This window comes from Lithobates pipiens, unplaced genomic scaffold, assembly GCF_037356315.1.
Source record: "Lithobates pipiens isolate NorthernLeopardFrog02 unplaced genomic scaffold, aLitPip1_a1.2 Scaffold_28, whole genome shotgun sequence".
Taxonomy (NCBI): Eukaryota; Metazoa; Chordata; class Amphibia; order Anura; family Ranidae; genus Lithobates; species Lithobates pipiens.
This window is the reverse complement of record NW_027507789.1, coordinates 15,049,144-15,072,129: the sequence shown is the minus strand read 5'-3', so window position 1 is coordinate 15,072,129 and position 22,986 is coordinate 15,049,144. Positions and strand designations below refer to the sequence as shown.

Genomic DNA, 22,986 nt, shown 5'->3' with positions numbered 1-22,986 from the left:
GATCCATTAGGATGTAGTGGGCCCCACCTTGGCCAGTAATTTGGAATTGCTCTTCTACCCACCCCATGGCCAACAATACGAAGTTGGCCCCTCACGACCATCAATATGGACCTGACCCAATGGCAATGAATATGAAGTTGGGCCCCCCCCATGGCCATTATTATGGAGTTGCCCTTCACCATGGCCATTAATATGGCGTTGTTTCCCATTGGCCAACAATATGAAGCTGGCATCCTATTACCATTAAGATGTAGTGGGCCCCACCTTGGCCAGTAATTTGGAGTTGCTCTTCTACTCACCTCGTGGCCAACAATACAAAGTTGGCCCCTTGTGACCATTATCTCGGAGCTGACCCAATAGCCATTAATATGAAGTTACCCCCCCCCGCCCCCCCCCCCATGGCCATTTGTATGAAGTTTCCCTTCACCATGGCAATTAATATGAAGTTGCCCTCCCTCATGGTCAACAATATGAAGCTGGCCAATCCCCCCCCCCCCCATGGCCATTAATATTGAGTTTGTCCCCAATGGCCATAATTGAATGGATTCTCTCCTCTCCCCATAATATGAAGTTGGCCCCCCATGGTCATTAAAGTGGAAGCAAATCCCCTATCGTTTTCAGCCAAGGAAGCTGCCATCTTTGCCTCTGTTTAATCTTCAACTGCTATGGTGCTGCACATGTGATTCGTTATGACACCAGCCATTGGATGGTTTGATAGTTTGGCTGAGAGCACAGCCAATGTGCAGGTAGCATTCCCGGCATTCCTTTTTTTTTAACTGTTTAAATCCATGGTTTACTTCCACTTTAATATAGAGACAGGAAGGCAGAGGATAAATCACTGCTTCAGGTGAGCTGAGGCGATCCCACAGTAGTTAACCCTACAGGTGCTGGCCCGGCCCGTGACTGCAACAAATAGGGAAACTTGGAATAGGCAGCCGCATGCCGCAATGGAATACCAATAAAATCTTCTTTATTGTAATGTAGGCAGATGTAATCTGTCTACATGGCCAATAATTTGGAGTCGCTGTTCTACCCACCCTATGGCCAACAATATGAAGCCCCCATGACCAATAATATATAGTTACATAGTTGGTCGGGTTGAAAAAAAGTCCATCTAGTATAGCCAAAAAATAGTTGACCCAATGGCCAATAATATGAAGTTGGTCCCCCATGGCCATTACTATGGAGTTTCTCTCCTTGATGTCTATAACCGTCTCTACTCTTCTTTTAAAGATTTCCACAAGATTTTGGAGGGTGTCTGTGGGAATTTATGCCCAATTGTGAGGTCAGGTGCTGATGTTGGATGAGAAGACCTGGCTCACGTGTTGGGCCTCACGTTGGGCACCAAAAAAAGACCTGGATCACCATTGGGGTTTCAATTCATCCCAAAGGCTATCAGTAGGGATGTGGTCAGGGCTCTGTACAGGACACTCGAGTTCCTCCACATCAAACCATGTCTTTATGGAGCTGGCTCTGTACATGGGGGTCGGGGGCACAGTCATGTCTTTATGGAGCCAGCTTTGTACAAAAGGGGGGGGGTGGGCACAGTCATATATCTATGGAGCTGGCTTTGTACACACAGGAGCACAGTCATGTCTTTATGGAGCCAGCTTTGTACACGGAGGGGGGGCACAGTCATGATTCATGTCTTTATGAAGCTGGCTTTGAACATGGGGGGGGGGGGGGCACAGTCATGCTGTAACAGTAAAGGGTCTTCACCAAACTGTTACCACAAGGTTGGAGGATCACAGTTGTCTCCAATGTCTTTGTATGATGGAGGAATACCAAGACCCTTCACTGGTGGAAAGGGGGGGAGGGGGGGGGTCACACATACATGTGATATGGAGGTGGGATGGTCAGGTGTTGTATAGGTAGGCTCAGTATTAGAGTATGTGGCCCTCTCTCCTTGGTATTGGCATCTCTCTCCTTGTCTCTATGTAGCACTTCTCTAATTTTCCATCCTTCCCGCCACCCTCACACTTGCACTCTTGCTGGTTCTGCTCGCTCTTCTCTTCCTCTTTCTTATCCAGAAACCAGAAAGTAGATCCTTTTTTTTGTCAGCTTTTCTCCCCAATGACCAATATCTGCTTCTCGCTCATTCATCAACAATTTTTTGCTTTTTTTTTTCCTCTGCTCTTTCACCTCGCACTCTTCCTCAGACTTGCAGAAGCAGATTTACCCTACAGATGACCCGAATACCGGTTGACGGCCATTTACCAGCAAAGCTGGCCATACGCAGTTAGAATTTGGGTCAATTTTAAAGGCATTGGATAAAATTCTAACAGTAATGGCCCGTACACACGATCCAAATATCGTACGATAGATCGTACAACTTTTTTCCTTTTAATATTTCAAGTAGAAATTGAATAGGGTACTAAAGTCACAAAAATTCTCGTACGACCGAAAAAAAATGAAAATAAAATAAATCAGAAGTGATGTCATGTTGTAGTGTATTTGTATTGTATTTTCGGACGACAACTGTACTGACTAAACGAAAATCATACGATCTGGTATCGTACGAGGAAAATTTGTGTGCTTCTTCGATACAATAATGACGGATACGTTTTTGTGATCGGCTCTCGAAAGCTGTGTAGTAACGATCCGATTATCGTACGATTGCGTAGAAAGCGTTTTTTTTTCTCCAATTTTCGGATCGTGCGTACGGACCATTAGGCTTCATGTACACGGGACGTTTTTACAACCTATCCTGAACGATTTAACTTGACAGATAGTAACCCACGTTTTTAAAAGTCCGTTGTGACACGTTTACATGCCGCGTTTGCGTTTAGAAGTGTTTTAAATTTATACATACACACACTATGTATATATATGTGTGTGTGTGTGTGTGTATATATATATATATATATATAATATTATAATCTCTATCATTTTTTTTTTCAAGAGCCAAAAATAAAAAAAACGCCTTTAAACGAAACACAGCTATATGCTAGTTACCGCGTTTAGCCGCATTTAGAAGCATTCGGTGCTTGAAATGCTCTTTGGATGGGGGAATTCATTCCTCGCAGGCTGAACAGAAGAAGTCTGTTAGTATGCGGCCAAATCAAAGCCGACCTTCATTGAACCGTGAAAGTGCTGCTCACCGAGCACTCAGCAGTGACTGGGCTGTCATTGACAGCTCTCTGTATGCTAGTGGGAAGGGCTTCCGATCATGTGATCTTTGTGACAGCCAATCACAGTGGCCACAAGACCATAAAGTCCGTCTCACTCCTTTGCCGCATAGACCTGCTTAACCGCCTGCAGACCGCCATATAGCATTTGTCCTGCTACAGGGCGGCAGCTGTCCGCTGGATCACGTGTATATGTGTGTGTGTGTGTGTGTGTGTGTGTGTATATATATGTATGTGTATGTGTGTGTGTGTATGTATATATATATATATATATATAATATACATATATACAGGGGCAGACTGACCATTCGGCCACTCGGCACTGCCCAAGGGCCCTGGGCCACTAGGGGGCCCCAACAGGGTTGCCAGCCTCAGTAAAACCAAGGACAGTATGTAAAAAATCAGTTTTTTTTTGTTTTGTTTTGTTTTGTTTTTTACATCTGTCCCTGAAATGTCCCTTACCGACATCCTTTTGGTCTAAAAATCCTGAGATTATAGCTGCCCGACCTCTCCAGTACCTTCTCAGCCAATAGAAACATATCTGTGTATATTGTGTGTACTGTGTGATTATATACTGTGTGTGTGTGTGTGTGTGTGTGTGTGTATACTGTCTGGCCCCATAATCTCCTATTGCCCGGGGGCTCCATGAGTTGTCAGTCCGCCCCTGATCCCACACTTTTGAGTATAAAATAAATTCCATCTCTTTCCCTAGTAAAAGCATCACGCATGGTAGACATAAACACTGGCTAGGCACACAGTTAACCCTTTGATTGCCCCTAGATGTGTAACCCCTTCCCAGCCAGTGTCATTAGTACAGTGACAGTGTATATTTTTAGCACCGATCACTGTATTAGTATCACTGGTTCCTACAAAGTGTCAGACTGTTCGCTGCCATATCGCAGCCCTACTATAAGTCGCTGATAGTTTGTAGACACTATGGGGGTTATTTACCAAAAGGCAAATTCACTTTGCACTGAAAGTGCACTTGGAAGTGCAATCGCTGTAGATCTGAGGGGTAGATCTGAAATGAGGGGAAGCTCTCCTGATTTTATCATCCAATCATGTGCCAGCTAAAATGCTGTTTTTTATTTTCCGTGCATGCCCCCCTCAGATCTACAGGGACTTTTAGTGCACTTGTTGTGCAAAGTGGATTTGCCTTTAGTAAATAGCCCCCTATAACTTTTGCGCAAATCAATCAATATACACTTATTGGGATTTATTTATTTTTTAACCAAAAATATGTAGAATACATATTGGCCTAGATTGATGAAGAAATGAAATTTTTTTCAATTTTTTTTTTTTTTAATTCGATGTGTTTTATAGCAGAAATACTGTTGTGTTGGGTTTTTTTTTTTTTTTTTTTTTGTTTTTAAATTGGCGGTTTTTTTTTTGTTTATAAATATTTTATTTTAATAAAAATATAAAATATAAAACAGGTGATCAAATACCACCAAAAGAAAGCTCTATTTGTGGGGGGAAAAAAAGGACATACATTTTATTGGGTACAACGACGCACACCCGCGCAATTGTCAGTTAAAGTAACGCAGTGCGGTATCACCAAAAATGGCCTGGTCATGAAGGGGGGGGGGGTAAACTTTTCTGGAGGTCACCTAGTTAAACGGACGTCGGCGGGGTACCCTCGGACAGCTAACGTTTCTGTGTTGAGAGCGCGGTGGTGACTACGCTGTCATCAGCAGCTCTCCGTCTCTCGTTATGATTGTAAGCTCTCGGGATCAGGGCCCTCTGATCCCTCCTGTATTGAATTGTATTGTAACTGTACTGTACATGCCCTCATGTTGTAAAGCGCTGCGCAAACTGTTGGCGCTATATAAAACCTGTGTAATAATAATGATTAGGAGATGGCGGGTGAGCTCCCAATCACATGACCACTGCAGCAGCCAATTGCAGAGGTCAGGTGATCGGGAAGCCACCCCGGGCGCATAGACCTGTTGTTAAATTGAGAACTGAGAACAGCCTTGTCAACAACTCCTGAGGTTTCAGTACACACGGGGGGGGGGGTGTGTTTTTTTTTTTTTTTTTTTGTACTTATTGAACAGATAAAACAAAACTCCTTCGGCTGTATATTTAATAGGCCAGAATGGAGCAAATAAGAGAAGTTCATTGTTAGGGCGTCCGTACGCTTTAATTATAGGGGTTAGAACCCCTGTCAGGGTTAGTGGGCGGGGCTAGTAAAACTGTCTGAAGGAGCCCTGAGTGAAGTTAAATTGTATTTTCAGCACCCGTGTGATGTGTAATGTGATAATCGGCACCCGGTGCCCCATCTCGGAGGTAGGTTCACTCTTCTGATGTGACCACGCGAGGCTTGTTCTGGGGGGGGGGGGGGGGGGTGTCACCCGGCTGACAGGCATTTCTGGATAAACACATTTCGGCATAAACGGTGATTATAAAGTGAGAAGATTCCGGCTTTGTAAACTCACCGATGGAGTCAGAGACGGCTGCCAGCTGCCCATTCTTCTTGGTACAAATGTACTTCCCATTACCGGCTTTCAGGGCCACCTTCCTGCCCCTCCATTCGATCTCGAACATTGTGCCGGGAGCGCTGCCAGGAAAGGGAGAAGAATGCACGTTACAATGGGACTCCGGAGAGCCTTTCTATGGAAGCACAAAGCTCCCTTGCTTTTCTCCTGGCGGCATTTCTGCCTCTGATTACGCGGTGTTATGCCGCAACGCGTTTACTGACATTTACTTTTTCTCCTTATGGAAATCCCAGGGACTGGGAAGAACTCCGCTTAGCACCGTCTACTTCTAAATGAACTTGTGAACCCAAAACTAAAAACGTCAGAAAATCTGGCAGATTCTCCCGTCTTTAGATGTGGCGGCTGCATTCGTATTCTTTTTTTCAGGCTATTTTTCCTTTATTCTCACCCGGTGATCCTGCCAGTAACACACTTCCTGTCCTAAGGTGACAACACTCACCGCGCTGTATCCATGGGGGGGAGAAGAGTTGTCACCCCATGCTGTTTTCCTGATTTGGACTACAAACGCCTCTTGCTCTTGTTATCTCTATTACATAGTCCAGTCATGTGATCTCCATGTGTCAGCCAGTGGTGGCTGCAGGGGAGAGGAGGGAGCACTGGCAGCGGCTGGTAAAGTCAGCAGTGGTGATGTCACCCATAGCCTGCAATACCCCAGCTGATGTTGGTGCTCCCTCCTCTCCCCTGCAGCTGCCGTCAGCTGGCACAAGGCGATCACATGACTGGACTGGAGCTTCTTTTGGCCAACAAGTTTTGTGCGTTGCGGTTTGCCACGATTGCAGCGCAATTTATTACTTGACAATCGGATTTACTTGGTGCAACCGCACAGTGTTTAGGTGCCATTAAAAATGAATGGCACCCAAACATTGCCATTGTTGCAGTGCGATTTGGGATTGTGAGTGGAACTGCAACAATTCTGCCTGAGAATGCCAAATGTGAATGGGGCCTCAGTGCTGCTGATCTCCTCTGGCCACCTTTATCTACTTCCTATCTATACTCACTTGCTCCAGCATTGGCTGTACATCATCACTAAGTGACAACGGTGGACCATGCCAGCAAAATGTGTGTCAGCCACTTATAGTCTCCGTTGTATACGTCAGTCTTTGAGCTTCTCCCGAAAAACTACAAATTCCAGCATGCCCATTGCTCCTCCTATGGCAATTGCCCATCCCGCCTCCTATGGCAAAGGCCCATCCTTCCTCCTATTACAAATGCCCATTACTCCTGCGATGCTGCAGGCACGTTCCTCCTGTGTTGCTGAATGCCCGTTCCTCCTGCTATGTTGAAGGCCCATTCCTCTAGGGAAGGCACGTTCCTCCTCCTATGGGGAAGGCCCATTTCTCCTCCTATGGGGAAGGCCCATTCCTCCCCCTATGAGGAAGGCCCATTCCTCCCCCTATGAGGAAGGCCCATTCCTCCCCCTATGAGGAAGGCCCATTCCTTCCCCTATGAGGAAAGCCCATTCCTTCCCCTATGAGGAAGGCCCATTCCTCCCCCTATGAGGAAGGCCCATTCCTTCCCCTATGAGGAAAGCCCATTCCTTCCCCTATGAGGAAGGCCCATTCCTTCCCCTATGAGGAAGGCCCATTCCTTCCCCTATGAGGAAGGCCCATTCCTCCTCCCGTGCTGAAGGCCCATTCCTCCCCCTATGAGTAAGGTCCATTCCTCCTTCTGTGCTGAAGGCCCATTCCTCCTTCTGTGCTGAAGGCCCATTCCTCCTCCTATAGAGAAGGCCCATTCCTCCTCCTATGCTGAAGGTCCATTCCGTCTCCTATAGGGAAGGCCCATTCCTCCTCCTATAGGGAAGGCCCATTCCTCCTCCTATAGGGAAGGCCCATTCCTCCTCCTATGCCGAAGGCCCATTCCTCCTCCTACAGGAAAGGCCCATTCTGGTAATTATTAGATATTCTACCTACAAGTGGGAACCAACTTACCTCTGGATGTCCCTCAATGTCTAATCACTGTTCACTTCCATCACGCATGATGGTCTCGCAGCCCTTAGCTTTTTCCTTACTAAGGAGTCCTATTTGCATCCCGCGCAGGCCCAGCTCATCTTGGAGGGCACTCGCTTCTGTTTGGAGCACAATTATTTCTTCTTTCAAGGTGATTTCTTTCCTCCCGATATGGGCGCATCTTTTGCACCCTGTTACGCCAATCTCACCCTTGGTGGGAAAAGTCCCTTATCTGGAGGGATCTTATCTTATACCTTTGTCGCCCATATCGTCCTTTTATGGACGACATATTGACGATGATATCATCACATGGGACGACCCACCTCCCAAAGATTGAACCTTTTGTTCAGTACTGCAATGACAACATTCTCAGTCTATCTTTTTCCCATGTATAATATCCATCTAACTTGGCTTTCCTTGATCTTGAATTGGGGCCATACCAATGGACAAATTATTTCCAAGACTACCATATGGTAAATGTCCATTGAAGGCCCATTCCTCCTCCTCCTTCTTCTCCTCCTCTTCCTCCTCCTATGCTGAGGGCCCATTCCTCCTCCTTTGGTGAAGCATGCTGGGTTCTGCAGTCCCTCCCACAGAGCTGATGCTGAAATGCTTTTAAAAGCAGATCAGGTGCCCTGTGTATTGATCTGCCATATGTCTCATTGTCTCTGACTACAGAAGAACGGGAAACCTCATTGACTCATCACAGGCCGTGTCTTCCCCCCAGGCCAAGGCCTTTTGTACCCGGCGCTGAGCCCTGCCTGCGTGAAGCAAGATGAGCTGGTCATCAACTCTTCCTGCCTGGAGCTTCTCCCTTTGTAAAAGTGTGAATACAGTTTGGGAGAGATATTAGTATGAAGAACACAAGGACATGACCTCCAACTAGGAGGAGGAATGTTAAAAACTGACCTAGGAAAGTAGTAGTTGGTGTCTGGAACAGACTTCCAGCAGAGGCCGTGAGTCTGTCAACAGTAAGTGGATATAAAGCAGAACTGAAGTCCCACTGTAAAAACATGAGAGCGGGTGGGCTTTTATTAGAGAAGAGACATGCACGGTTTCTTCCTGCAATAAAGTGCCCCTACCTGCCTGCTCACCGTCTCCTCCGGGCACTGTAAACTGAGCTGCACATGCACCATTCAGCTTACAGTGCTGGACCAGCCTTCGAGTGCAGGGATGATGGGCTCCTGCGCATGTGCAGGAGTGACGTCATCCCCCTGCCGGCCAATGAAGAGGCCCAAAGACCAGAAGAAGTAGATGCTGGTGACAGCACAGGACTGTTGGACAGGTAAGTTTGGAGACTTTAGCTCCGCTTTAATGCTGCATTCCAGGTATGGATATTGTTACGTTAGGCTAACTTTGACCAAACATGTATACACCGGGCCTGTAGCACCCCTCTAGATAGAACCTGGGAATTACCGTATAGGCACTGCTACTACATCACTGCTCCAGTGATCTCCACTAGCTTCCAGGTCCTGCGCTGAGCGGCTGCCCTGCTGCATTGTGAACACAGGAGGTGGGCCGCTGGGCGCAGGTGCCATTCAGAGAGCGCTTTGCATTTTCTCAGTAGATCCAAACAGTTCTTTGATTGGACCAGGTTGGGTGGTGACATCACAATCCCCACCTCATCCATTCAGAGGAAGCTTTACATTTATTGAGACAATGTAAAGCGTTCTCTGAATGGCACATGTGCCAAGGGGTGGGCAGGAAGGGCGGTTGCCCTTTGCACTGTGGTATCATGTGAGGTTCGGGGGCACCACAAAGAGATTGGGGGGAGGAGATTTGTGTTGGAAGGGGGAATTGGGGGGGGGGGGCAGGAGGTAGAGATTGTTTTGGGAGAGGAACTTTGGGGAGGTGTGCTAGAAGCGGGGGTGGGGGGGTCTTTGTTGAGAGGGGAGATGGAGGAAGAGGATTTGTGCTAGGATGGGGGATTTGTGGGTTTGTGCTAGTAGGGGAAATTTGGGGGGGGGGGGGGGTGGATATTTGTGTTAGGATGGGGGTTTGGGGGAGGGGAATTTTATGCTGGGAGGTGAGATGTGTGCACAGAGGGGAAATTTGAGGGTAGAAGATTTGTGCTAGGAACAGGGGACTTTTTTTGGGGGGGAGGGGGGAGATTGTGCTGGGAGCATATGTGGAATCAGAGGATTTGAGCTAAGCATGCAGATTAGTTATAGATTATTTTTTTTGGGGGGGGGGGGATTTTTGCTGACACATAATGCACATACATCTTCGGGGGGCTGGACACAATTTGGCATGTTCGCCCTGGGCTCTAGATGACCTTACCCCAGCACTGCCAGGATCACCTCCTGTGTTCAGTAAGCTGTCCGGCACGGGAGATCACTGGAGTAGCGGCGTCTATTGGGGCTCATTGACATTGGCAGCCAGGAGACGATAAAAACAGGCAGCTGACCCACAGTTTATCACACCACCACATACCCCCCCTCCCCCGGCCACCCACTAGAATTGTGGCATTATAGCGTGACAGGGCTGCACACCTGCCGTGCCCGTGGATATTTTTGACTCGGGCTGCAGAGCTTGACAGGGGGCACACAGGAGGACCGAGCTGTGACTGCGGGGAGACTCGGGAGGAGGATTCTTACGTTTCGGTGGCCGTAGACTGGATGCCGCCGTGGGTCACCAGGGTCCAGTACTTGCCAGAGTTGGTGTGGAAGCTGCATTTCTTGTTCTCCCTGTTGATTTGCATCTGAAACGTTTCGAAGTCCGTCTCCTCATCCTGATTGGCGGAGACATTTATACCTGCAGATATAGAAAGGAAACGTAACTAAATCCCGTCCAATCAGAGGAGGAAATAATATATGTTATATGCACCTTCTAGCCGCAGCAACCCTCAGCCTCTCGTAGAGTTTGGCAGGCTGCTGGACAGCGCACCCATGCCCTCCTGCGGCTAAATAATGCAGCCAGATACCCCGGGGCTACATGCCCAGTGTGCCTACCGGTGCCCCAGCCCCACAAAACATCCCTCTCTATAAAATAGTTTTATCATCTGTCGATCCTGCCAGTATATTCATTATTTTTCCATTCCAGGGTGACCACGCTATGTGTTTTGCTGTGAGCGTTGTCACCCTGTAGAAAGGGTCTTCTACAATGGACATGTTGTTGTTATTATTGGTTAATTTTGTTTCGCTAATTTGTGTAGCACTTTGCAGAATAAAGGAGGACAGTCCAGTTACAATACAGGACAAGACAAGAAGGGTAAGCCGGCCACACATGGATCGACATTTGGCCGGTTCAGAAGGAATCGGATGAATTTCGACTTGGGTATGACTGGTCATGTTCCAGAGGAGTTACACAGTAGGTGAGGTTGAAAAAAGACAAAAGTCCATCAACTCCAACCTATGTGTGTGATTATATGTCAGTATTACATTGTATATCCCTGTATGTTGCGGTCGTTCAGGTGCTTATCTAATAGTTTTTTTAAACTATCGATGCCCCCCACTGAGACCACCGCCTGTGGATGGGAATTCCACATCTTTGCTGCTTTTACAGTAAAGAACCCTCTACGTAGTTTAAGGTTAAACCACTTTTCTTCTAATTTTAATGAGTGGCCACAAATCTTGTTTAACTCCCTTCTTCAAAAAAGTTTTCTCCCTATTGTGGGGTCACCAGTCCGGTATTTGTATATTGAAATCACATCCCCTCTCAAGCGTCTCTTCTCCAGAGAGAATAAGTTCAGTGCTCACAACCTTTCCTCATAACTAATATCCTCCAGACCCTTTATTGGCATTGTTGCCCTTCTTTGTAGTCGCTCCATTTCCAGTTTATCCTTCCTGAGGACTGGTGCCCAGAACTGGACAGCATACTCCAGGTGCGGCCAAACCAGAGTCTTGTAGAGCAGGAGAATTATCCTTTTATCTCTGGAGTTGATCCCCTTTTTAATGCCAATATTCTGTTTGCATTGTTAGCAGCAGCTTGGCATTGCATGCCATTGCTGAGCCCATCATCTACTAGGACCCCCAGGTCCTTCTCTATCCTAGATTCCCCCAGAGGGTCTCCCCCCAGTGTATAGATTGCATTCATATTTTTGCCACCCAAATGCATTATTTTACATTTCCTACATTGACCTCATTTTCCATGTAGTTGCCCCTCCCCCCATTCATTTGTTCAGATCTTTTTGCAAGGTTTCCACATCCTGCGGAGTTGATCTAGTGATCATAAACAGGACTGTCAATATATTTTTGCTTGATCTGTGCTTGTGGCTGCAGCATTAATCAGAGTATTCTGGCAGCATAGGAGTCCCCAGTGTCAGAATACAACAGTGCACTAGGAGGATTCCTCCATCCACCTCAAATGTGTGGATGGGAGAATCAATTCTTTTTTTTTTTTTTTTTTTTAGGTTAGGCTGAATGGCTGATAAAAAAAAAAAAAAAAATGGCCGGCTTTAGGAAGGTCCTTCTTATGAGAGCTTACAAGCTAAGTAGGGCAAGTGATGCAAAAAGTAATAACTGTGATGGAGGAGATAACCGAAACAGTCAAAGTTCAGGTGTTAGGCAGGCCATAAGATGGTACAAATTTCTTTTCTGCAGCCACCGGTTGCCCTGGACAAATTGGGGTAAGGAAGTTCTAGAGGATGGGAGAGGCTATGGACAGATTGGGGTAGGGAGTTCTGGAGGATGGGAGAGGTTCTGGAAAGATTGGGGTAGGGAGTTCTGAAGGATAGAGAGGCTGTGTACAGATTGAGAGTTCTGGAGGATAGAGAGGCTCTGTACAGATTGGGGTTGGGAGTTCTGGAGGATTAGAGAGGCTTTGGACAGATTGGGGTTGGGAGTTCTGGAGGATTAGAGAGGCTTTGGACAGATTGGGGTAGAACGTTCTACAGGATAGAGAGGCTCTGTACAGATTGGGGGTTCTGGAGGATAGAGAGGCTCTGTACAGATTGGGGTTGGAAGTTCTGGATGATAGAGAGGCTCTGTACAGATTGAGGTAGAGGGTTCTAGAGGATAGATAGGCTCTGTACAGATTGGGGTTGGGAGTTCTGGATGATAGAGAGGCTCTGTACAGATTGAGGTAGAGGGTTCTAGAGGCTAGAGAGGCTCTGTACAAATTGGGAGTTCTGGAGGATAGAGAGGCTCTGTATAGATTGGGAGTTCTGGAGGATAGAGAGGCTCTGTACAGATTGGGGTTGGGAGTTCTGGAGGATAGAGAGGCTCTGTACAGATTGAGGTAGAGGGTTCTAGAGGATAGATAGGCTCTGTACAGATTGGGGTTGGGAGTTCTGGAGGATAGAGAGGCTCTGTACAAATTGAGGTAGAGGGTTCTAGAGGATAGATAGGCTCTGTACAGATTGGGGTTGGGAGTTCTGGAGGATAGAGAGGCTCTGTACAGATTGAGGTAGAGAGTTCTAGAGGCTAGAGAGGCTCTGTACAAATTGGGAGTTCTGGAGGATAGAGAGGCTCTGTATAGATTGGGAGTTCTGGAGGATAGAGAGGCTCTGTACAGATTGGGGTTGGGAGTTCTGGAGGATAGAGAGGCTCTGTACAGATTGGGGTTGGGAGTTCTGGAGGATAGAGAGGCTCTGTACAGATTGAGGTAGAGGGTTCTAGAGGATAGATAGGCTCTGTACAGATTGGGGTTGGGAGTTCTGGAGGATAGAGAGGCTCTGTACAAATTGAGGTAGAGGGTTCTAGAGGATAGATAGGCTCTGTACAGATTGGGGTTGGGAGTTCTGGAGGATAGAGAGGCTCTGTACAGATTGAGGTAGAGAGTTCTAGAGGCTAGAGAGGCTCTGTACAAATTGGGAGTTCTGGAGGATAGAGAGGCTCTGTATAGATTGGGAGTTCTGGAGGATAGAGAGGCTCTGTACAGATTGGGGTTGGGAGTTCTGGAGGATAGAGAGGCTCTGTACAGATTGAGGTAGAGAGTTCTAGAGGCTAGAGAGGCTCTGTACAGATTGGGGTTGGGAGTTCTGAAGGATGGGAGATGCTCTGTACAGATTGGGATAGGGAGCTCCAGAGGATGAGAGAGGCTCTGGACAATTTAGCAGCATCTTTAATTGTTAATGGCACCTCTGTGCATCTGCAAACAAGTGCGTTTTTCGGAAAAGAGTCCTTGAAATTAATTGGCTACCCTGCACACGATGAGTGGAAACGCGTCGGCACTCAGTCACACCTGTAGTTGTGAACCGAGCTTTAAGACTCCAGCTGACCAACAAGCCTGAGGCATTGTCAATCCTCCACTGGCCACAGTCTTCCCACCCAAAGTCATAAAAGTAGCAATTTTCAGGCAATGTCAGTCGTTTTCAGTCGGGAATCACAGATGCGATTGAAATGTAACTTTTCATTCCATTACTGGTGGAGTCTATGATTATGATTATTATTATTATTATTATTATTATTATTATTATTACAGTTTGCTAAATAAAGAAAGACTGTGCAGCTTCAATACCAGACATGAGGGTCATGGGAGCTTACAATCTACATTCCTCGTGGTCGATCAAACTATTTTATGTCTTCTCTTTCTTTGCAGTTTCCAAAATAAATATGTAAAATTTGGATCCCTCTATGGGTGTCGGCATTCCTCCATAAGGGACAGAAGCCGCGCGCGTTCTTCCCGTATTCCAATCACAGATTGTCGTCCCGTTTTGTATCCTTATCTGGGACGGCAATGATTGTACCGCGTTAGATCGCACGCCGCCCGCGATGGCACCGAGATTTCTTTGGGTAACAGTTATTAGATGACCTGCCTCTAATCCACCCCCAGCCCCCCCAACACTCCATCCAGCCCGATCCCGCTCGCCGCCTTCATAAATAGTTTCCTGGAGTGTCTAGCTCAGCGGTTGGCGCCTCGCCGCTCTCCCGCGCCTCCTCTGCCCAATCCAGTAAAGTCGGCAAATTCCCTCCCTAAACAATTGCCACTAATTGAGCCTGTTAATCTGATTGCCGTTTCCATCTGGCTGGCTGTTCCAGCTCTCTCTCGACCCTCACCCTCTCTATAATCTTGGCTGTTAGCCTCCATTCGCCATAAGCGGCTTTGCACAGCTCAGCAGCCTTCTGAGAATGGTCGCCTCGCCCCTCCTGAGAGGAAAAGGACGCTATTTCCATACAGACCTGCTAGACTTTTTTTAATTATTATTATTATTATTATTTAAAAGGGGGCGCAATGCCTCTGTGAAAATCGAATTGCAGGTGTCTTTTTGTTGCTTATTCACACTCTCTGAAAATAAAAAAGTTGTATACGTACAGTGGGGAAAATAATGATCTTGTAAGTTTGCCCACTTACAAAGAAATGAAGGGTCTGTAATTTTTATCATAGGTATATATTAAATTATAGAGACAGAATATCAACCAAAAATTCAGAAAAAAAACACCTAAAACAAATATTAAAAAAAAAGAGTTGCAGTTCAGTGAGTAAAATAAGTATTTGATCCCTTACCAACCAACCAACAATAATTCTGGCTCCCACACACTGCCTACAGTAGGTGCTCATGTGGTACACAGATCAGTCCTGTCAATGTAAGAAGAATGTGTTTTTTATTTTATTTTTTATTTTTTAATTTAATACATTTTTTTTTTCCAGCCTGGTAAAAATAGCGTAAAAATAGCTTATATGCTTTTAATTGAATTGTTTTATATTATAGATTGCTATATCATCAAGTTTGTTCACCCCTGATGAAGGTTCTGAATTATCAGCAACTGGAAACGCGTCGGGTGTGGGTGATATATGACAAGCATTGTTTTAATCATATTTTGTTCTGTATATATGTTTGTTTATTTATTAATATACCAGGAGGACATTGTTTAGCCCATTTGCACTTCCTGGTAATATTATGTACATTGTGTAATTTATGAATAAAAATTGTATATTATTGTGTCCATTTGTGTCCGGAGTTGATGGTCATTTAAAATCCCACCCACTCAGGGGGAAGCCTTTTTTTTTTGATAAGTATATAGGGATTGGACCACTTCACCGTTATTTGACCCATTTTCAGTTCTTTTCTTGTTTGTCAATGTAAGAAGGAGCTCCTAACAACAACTCGTGTATAAAAGACGCCTGCCCACAGAATCTCTTCCTTCCATTCAAACCTCCCCATCATGGGCAAGACCAAAGAGCTGTCAAAGGACGTCGGGGACAAGATGGTAGACCTGCACAAGGCTGGACTGGGCTACAAGACCATCACATATATGGAAACATGATGCTTTGGGGCTGTTTCTCTGCTGAAATTAAAGGCCGACTTTGCTGCATTGAGGGGCCAATGGATGTGGCCATGTATTGCATAATCTTGGATAAGAACCTTCTTCCCTCAGCCAGAACACTGAAGATGGGTGGTGGATGGGTCTTCCAGGGTGACCATGACCCAAGACATACAGTCAAGTCAACAAAGGAGTAGTGCAAGAAGAAGCACATTAAGGTCATGGAGTGGCCTAGCCAGTCTCCAGACTTTAAAGTCATTGTTTTGCACAGAGTGGCCCCAATCGTCCATTTCTGGGGTCCCCCGGCAGCTTCCCCCCCCCCCCCCCCCCCCCACATCAGATAACCTCCTCGATCTCCCGGGGGGGTTACCATGCGGGCATGCTCCCGAGTCCAGCATTTGCGTCCATAGACATGAATTCTGGACTCAGCCCCGCCCCCAGCATTATTGGATTTGATTGACAGCAGCGGGAGCCAATGGCTGTGCTGCTATCAATCTATCCAATCAAGAGCCGGGACACCGTGGAGAGAGGGACACCGCATTCTCACCGAGTGAAATACGGGACTCAGGTAAGTAAAACGGGGGGGGGGGGGGGGGAGGTGCGGGGGCCGGTCACTGCCAGGTGTTTTTTCACTGTAATTCTTAGGATGCATTAAGGTGAAAAAATACGAACCTTTAGAACCTCTTTAATCCTATAGAAAATGTATGGAGGGAGCTGAAACTTCAAGGTGCCAAGCGACAGGCAAGACTGCTGCAGCAGCGCTTTGTGGCGGTTTTAACCCTTTCTTGGCTGCTAGCGTGGGGGGGGGTAGTTCCCCGCTAGCGGCCGAATAATGCCGCGAAATTGTCAGTTAAAATAGGGGCTTTTTTCCGCCGGTGCATCCACCGGCCCAGTGTGAAAGGGAAGCCTATCCCACACCCACCTACTGTAACAACTGTCCCCCGAGCAACCCCCATCAAATCATTCCATGCATCTATTACCTTTTGTACCACCACTCCCAACCTTTAGAATGTAAGCTCTATGAGCCGGGCCCTCCTGTCCCTTCTGTATTGAACTGTACTGTAATTGTGCTGCCCCCCCCCCCCCCCCTCTACATTGTAAAGCGCTGCGTAAACTGTTAGCGCTATGTAAAACATGTATAATAATAATAATAATGAACCTGAAGGAACCATTTAGATCTATGCATGTGCGTGGAAGTGTTTTCTTTTTTTTTTTAATAGCGTTCGGCAGGTGCGTTGTCATGCGCCAACACATGTTGCCATTGTGCACTGATGTGCGTTGACACGTTATCGATGCATTTTTTAAAATTGGGAATGGATGGGGTTAGCAGCCATTGGCCAAGGCTTTAAGAGCCCATTGACATTGATGTGTTTTAACAAACGTGTTCCGACATGTGGTTGCAGGTCACCATAATAAAGACAGTGTCTGATCCCATCACAGGTGCCGCCACTGCAGTGCGTTTTGAAAAATATGGCAGGTCTGTTGTTGTTTGGCATTTCAGCGCATTGGGAAGCCCATAGAGGTTTGACCGCAGCGCGTTACAATGTATCTAATGCCGCGTACACACGACCGGACTTTCCGGCAGAAAAGGTCCGACAGTCTCCCCGACGGACTTACGAACGAATGGACTTGCCCACGCACGGACGGACTAAAGTCCGTTTGTTTTGAACGCGATGACGTACGACGAGACTAGAAGAGGAAGTTCAGTAGCCAATAGCTGCCCTTGCATCGTATTTGGTCCGTCGGACCAGCATACAGACGAACGGTTTTCCCGATAGGAATTGAGTCCGTCGGACAGATTTGAAACATGTTATATTTCTTGGTCCGCCCTTCTAAAGAAAAACGATCGGACTATCCCATACACGATCGGACTATCCGACGGAATGATTCCGTCGGACCTAGACTGCCAGAAAGTCCGGTCGTGTGTACGCGGCATTACATGTACTTTTGATGCATTGGCAACAGGTATTAGGAAGCCTTGAATAATGGCTGTTGACCAGATCCACTCTAATTTTTTTTAAAAAGGCATTGGAAACGCGCATCAATAATGTTTAAAGAGGAAGTAAAGCCAAGCTGAAATAAAAATAAAAATAAAAAATAGACCCTGCAAGGCATAGGCATAATGAGCTAGTATGCAACGCATACTAGCTCATTATGAATAACTTACCTGAGATGGAAGCCCCTGAAGCGACCCTTGTCCGCCTCCTCCTGCGCCGCCATCTATTCTGGAGTGACTTCCGGGTATCGCGGCTCCGGGCGCTGTGACTGGCTGGAGCCGCAATGACGTCACTCCCGCAGTAGCGGCATGCTCAGTGCGCCTGCGCGCCGCCTGACTTTTGCAAATATCTCCTAAACCTGTAAGCGTTTACAACCACTTTAAATATGATTCTCCCCGTGCTGCGGGCTGTGTGCAGGTTCTGTGAATTATCTTATCAGACTGCTGTTGGGATTAAGGCTGGCCATACACGGGTCGAATTCCGAAAGAATTTTCTTTTGAAAATCTGAAAATTTGTGCTTTTTGTGATCCGATGGCGCCACCATTGATTTCGAAATTCGGCCAACCAAGCCTTCAATTTCACCTCCTGTTGTTACAGAAAAGAATTTTCGTGGCCCGGAATCTTCTTTTCTTTTCCGGGAATCTTCTTTTCTTGCACATGCGCATTTCTTTTTCGATTTACATTTCTCGCACGATTCTCCCATCATTGATTAGAAAATCGTTAGTTTTTCAAAAATGTCCGATTTACTCAAATTCGATGGACGCACGAAAATTGGCTGTTGCTGCAGCTCCACTAATGGTGCGAAATACGAACGAAAATCCTTAGAGAAGATTTTCGAAAGAATTTTTTTTTCGAAATTCAGCCCCGTGTATGGGCAGCCTAATGCCACGTACACACAATTGGAATTCTCGTCTGAAAAAGCTCTGATGGTTTTCCCGACGGAATTCCGCTCAAACTGGCTTGCCTACACACGGTCACACCAAATTCCGACCTCCAAGAACGCAGTGACTTACAACACGTACGACAGGACTAGAAAAAGGAAGTTCAATACTTAGTAGCCAATAGCTTCCATCTCATAGTTGAATCTGAGTATGCGTGAGTTTTTGCGTGTCGGAATTGCATACACACGATCGGAACTTCCGATAGAAAGCTTTTCCATCGGGAAAATTGAGAACATGCTATCAAATTTTTGCTGATGGGAATTCAGCCAGCTAAATTGCGATGGAGCATACACACGGTTTTCATCGCATTTTCCGATGGAAAAACTCTCATCGGTCTTTTGCTGGCCGAAATTCGATCATGTGTACGTGGCATAAGTCTAGGGTTGCCACCTTTTCTTGAAGTCAAACCTGAACACTTTATCGGCGCACAGCAATTTTTTTTTTGCTAAAACTATACATATATTTTGCTATTAAATAACATTTCTAATCATATGAAGTTAATAACAAGAGTTCCCCTTTACATCAGAGTCCACAGAGTTCCCCTTTTACATTTGAACTTGCAGAGCTCCCTTTCACTGTAAGGGAGAACTCTGGAGACTCTTACATAAGGCATCCTCTGGGAACCCTGATTTAAGGGGGAACACTAAGAACTCTGATGTAAGGAGAGGACTTTGATGTAAGAGGGAACACTGTGCCCTTTGGTGTAAAGGGGAACTCTGATGTAAAGAGTGATCTGAGAACCCTGATTTACCTAAGTGTACTTTCTCAGAGGAAGCAGAGAGAAGGGGGGAGACTTCAGTCACAGACAGGGATGGATGGTGAGCTCACTCACCCCTTGGCATCAGCACCTCTCATCCAGATGTATCTGAGGCTGCTGGACTTCTAATCAAGAGAGTAAGAGGTACAGATCAAGCCCTCTCTCCTCTCCTGTCTGTGTGAGTGTGTGTTTGGGGGGAGTGCTGGTTTTAGGCAGTGTGAAAGAGGGTGTAACAGACATTCTCAGCTTAGACAACTGCAGCCAGTAACCCTGCTGGGAAGCCATGGTCCAGTCTGAATAATGTGTCCGGGTTTCAGGCAGTCTGAAACCTGGACGCATGCTTCCAAACCCGAACTGTCCGGGTGAATCCTGGACAGGTGGCAACCCTACATATAGTGTAGCTCCTGGTCTACATACTAGACCCAGAACAGAGGGACAGGAAAGTATTGCAGCCACTGGATCAGTATAACAACCAGAGAAGTCGTCTTTTTCTTTCAGTAGGAGAGGTCAGCACTGGCAGCTTTACATTTCTCCTATGAAGGTTTTATCTGACAGGTTCTCTTCAATCACTGAAAACTGATAACAGAGAGGCGTGTGTGTGATTTGGGAGTCTGCCATGTGTAAAACTGAGGCTGTCGGCACTACAAGTGCAATCGCTGCAAGTCACTAGAGCCCCACTTGAGTGAACGATATCCGCAGAGCGCGCAGCGTGCCCTCTGTCTAACCAGCAGCACTTCACAGGCTGATACGTGAGGCCGGTAACGTCACTCATCTCCTGGCTGAGGGGAGTGAGGCCGTGTCCTACATACCACCGGGTCTAGAGGGGATAACGGGACAACAACTGCACAAAGACACTTTCTCCTTTTCATGCAACACCAAATCCCATAAATATTTGTACATTCATACAGTCCCTGCCCTCAGGAGCTTACAATCTGAAGCCTAGTACATAGGGGCCGAATATCAGGCGACATTGGCCGGTTCAGTAGAAACCAGTCGATATTCGGCCCATCTGTCGAAGGGTCATGACCATTGGTGTGCTGGGGGCGGGGCCAAGTGATACAGTGAGCGGCTTTAGCCGCTGGCTGTATCACGGGAGTGCGCCCGCAAGTACTTCTCACCATGCGAGGGAGCTCACATGAAGGTGTTGAGTCCTTGTGGGGGGGGGGGGGAGCCGAGACAGCCGCCGAGGGACCCCAGAAGACCAGGTTCGGGGCCACTCTGTGCAAAACGAGCTGCACAGTGGAGGTAAGTATAACATGTTTGTTATTTAAAAAAAAAATATATATATATCTTTAGTGATCTTTTAATAAAACTATCCATTCATCATGTGGAATCTCTGTGTGCTTTGTGTATTTCTTCCAGATCTGTGTGGTAATCCAGTGTGAGACTTCCTGTAATAAAGACCGTTCACTGCTGCTCTCTCGTTGTGCAGGGGGGCTGGTCTTGTCTCCGCCCCCCTCATGTAGTGATTGGAGCCTGCAGGGGCCCTCCTACAGCTCTGCTCCCTCTCCTTGTGCAGGGGGACTGGTCTTGTCTCCGCCCCCTCCTTTAGTGATTGGAGCCTGCTGGGGCCCTCCTGCAGCTCTGCTCTCTCTCCTTGTGCAGGGGGACTTGTCTTGTCTCCTCCCCCCTCCTGTAGTGATTGGAGCCTGCTGGGGCCCTCCTGCAGCTCTGCTCTCTCTCCTTGTGCAGGGGGACTTGTCTTGTCTCCTCCCCCCTCCTGTAGTGATTGGAGCCTGCTGGGGCCCTCCTGCAGCTCTGCTCTCTCTCCTTGTGCAGGGGGACTTGTCTTGTCTCCTCCCCCCTCCTGTAGTGATTGGAGCCTGCTGGGGTCCTCCCACAGCTCTGCTCTCTCTCCTTGTCCAGGGGGACTGGTCTTGTCTCCGCCCCCTCCTGTAGTGATTGGAGCCTGCTGGGGCCCTCCTACAGCTATGCTCTCTCTCCTTGTGCAGGGGGACTGGTCTTGTCTCCGCCCCTCCTGTAGTTTTCTATAGTGGGTGGAGCCTGCTGGAGCCCTCCTACAGCTCTGCTCTCTCTCCTTGTGCAGAGGGACTGGTCTTGTCTCCGCCCCCCTCCTGTAGTTTTCTGTAGAGGGTGGAGCGATTGGGCCCCTCCCACAGCTCATCGCACAGGCTATGTACAGCACAGTGATGATGTCACTGCTCCTTTTTTAAGAAAGCAAGAGGGTTGTGGGACTTTAAATGACGTGCATGATTACATGCACCTCAACCCCTCTCTTATTTTATTAGCTACTTCTTTTTAAGGTAATATCTGGGTTTGTAAAGGCACATGGTGCACACAAAGTGTATTTATATGTCTTGTGGCCATTGAGGATTATATTTAAATAAACATTTTTGTGTTGAGGGTTTAAACTTTTCACTACCAATGACATACCACCCAGGCCAATAATGGTAACCTCCATATTTCTCACCAACAATACTTTGTGACCTGCGTACACCACCGGCTCCTGGAACGGGAAGACACAGACATGTTCTCTGTGTATTTCATAAATAGCGGGTTGAGTCACCTGTCCAGACAATTGGGCTATGAGGTCCAGGCCGGCAATATTCTTCGCTGTGCGGGTCAAGTCAGGTTGACCTGATGACTCGGTTACTGCCGGTGGCTGGTGGCAGAGTATCACATAAGACAAATGAGCATCAGGTTACACATTGCAAGAGCGCGGGGCATCGACTTACACGTTCGGCTCACTCAGAGAAGCTCGGAGCAGAATTCCAGCCAAGCACAAAACTCATCAATATGCAAAGTGATGAACTATTTACTTGGGTCTGGGGGGGGGGTTAAATTTTTGCTTGGATGCACCAACTGGGAGAAGAAAACATGGCACCCACGTCTTTAGGACTCTTTCCTCGCAGCAAAAAGAAAACTGGTGTGTCCCTAGTGTGTGCAGTTCACATGGGCCCCAAAAGAGGAGGGGGCCCACAGTGCACTCACTGCACACATTGGGGATTCAGTCCCGGAAGTTCTCCTCGCCGTGACGCCATCTTTTGAGTTGAAACCAGGCTGGTCACTTGCAGCTCATAGGAAGGTCTGCGTATGCTGGCCCTGCACCCGCCCCATTCAGTGCCGACTATTTGCCGATCTAGTACACATGTGATATGCCTCACATCCAGACTAGTGCCAGTGGATAGGCAGGCCAGGCTTTTCTTCACCATTCCCAAAAACAACTCCTAATAATAAAAGGTATTTACAGAACCTTCGTAAAATGACGTGACAGTATGAAGTACAAAAGTCTGAGAGATGAGGGGCGCATGTGTTTATTGGGTGGAAATCAATGGCTGGCACTAGTGCCCATTTTATGTGACCGCTCATAATGGTTGGTTACATATGATCTGATCTTTAGACTGAGCCTGGGCGCATTGGAGCCCATGGTCACCGGCTTAGACTACACACATGATGGATGCCACAAAATGCATAAAGTCTTGGGAAAGGGGCCCAACCTATGATCTTGCACACAGGCCTCCTGCTTTCTAAAAATCCCTTTCCCATCTGTGTTTGGCTCCCGCAAAGCAGGGTCACCTTCATGAGACTGAAAACCAAACCCAAATAATCGG

The 22,986-nt window shown here is 47.1% G+C and overlaps 2 protein-coding genes across 3 annotated transcripts in view; one reads left to right on the top strand and one right to left on the bottom strand.

Moving 5' to 3' along the window:
* Positions 1-15,399, top strand: part of FAAP100 (FA core complex associated protein 100) — a 98,850-nt gene extending 83,451 nt beyond the window's left edge. For both annotated transcript variants that reach the window (XR_013263459.1, XM_077458724.1), the window contains one exon: positions 15,167-15,399. The gene's annotated coding sequence lies outside the window, so the exon portion shown is untranslated. The remainder of the gene's footprint in view (positions 1-15,166) is intronic.
* The window catches only part of FSCN2 (fascin actin-bundling protein 2, retinal), a 59,795-nt gene that overhangs the window by 6,523 nt on the left and 30,286 nt on the right, over positions 1-22,986 (bottom strand). The window contains exons 2-3 of the mRNA XM_077458728.1: positions 10,173-10,329; positions 5,567-5,688 (exon numbers count right to left, since the gene is read on the bottom strand). Of these exons, the coding sequence (XP_077314854.1) occupies positions 5,567-5,688; positions 10,173-10,329 (279 nt within the window). The remainder of the gene's footprint in view (positions 1-5,566; positions 5,689-10,172; positions 10,330-22,986) is intronic.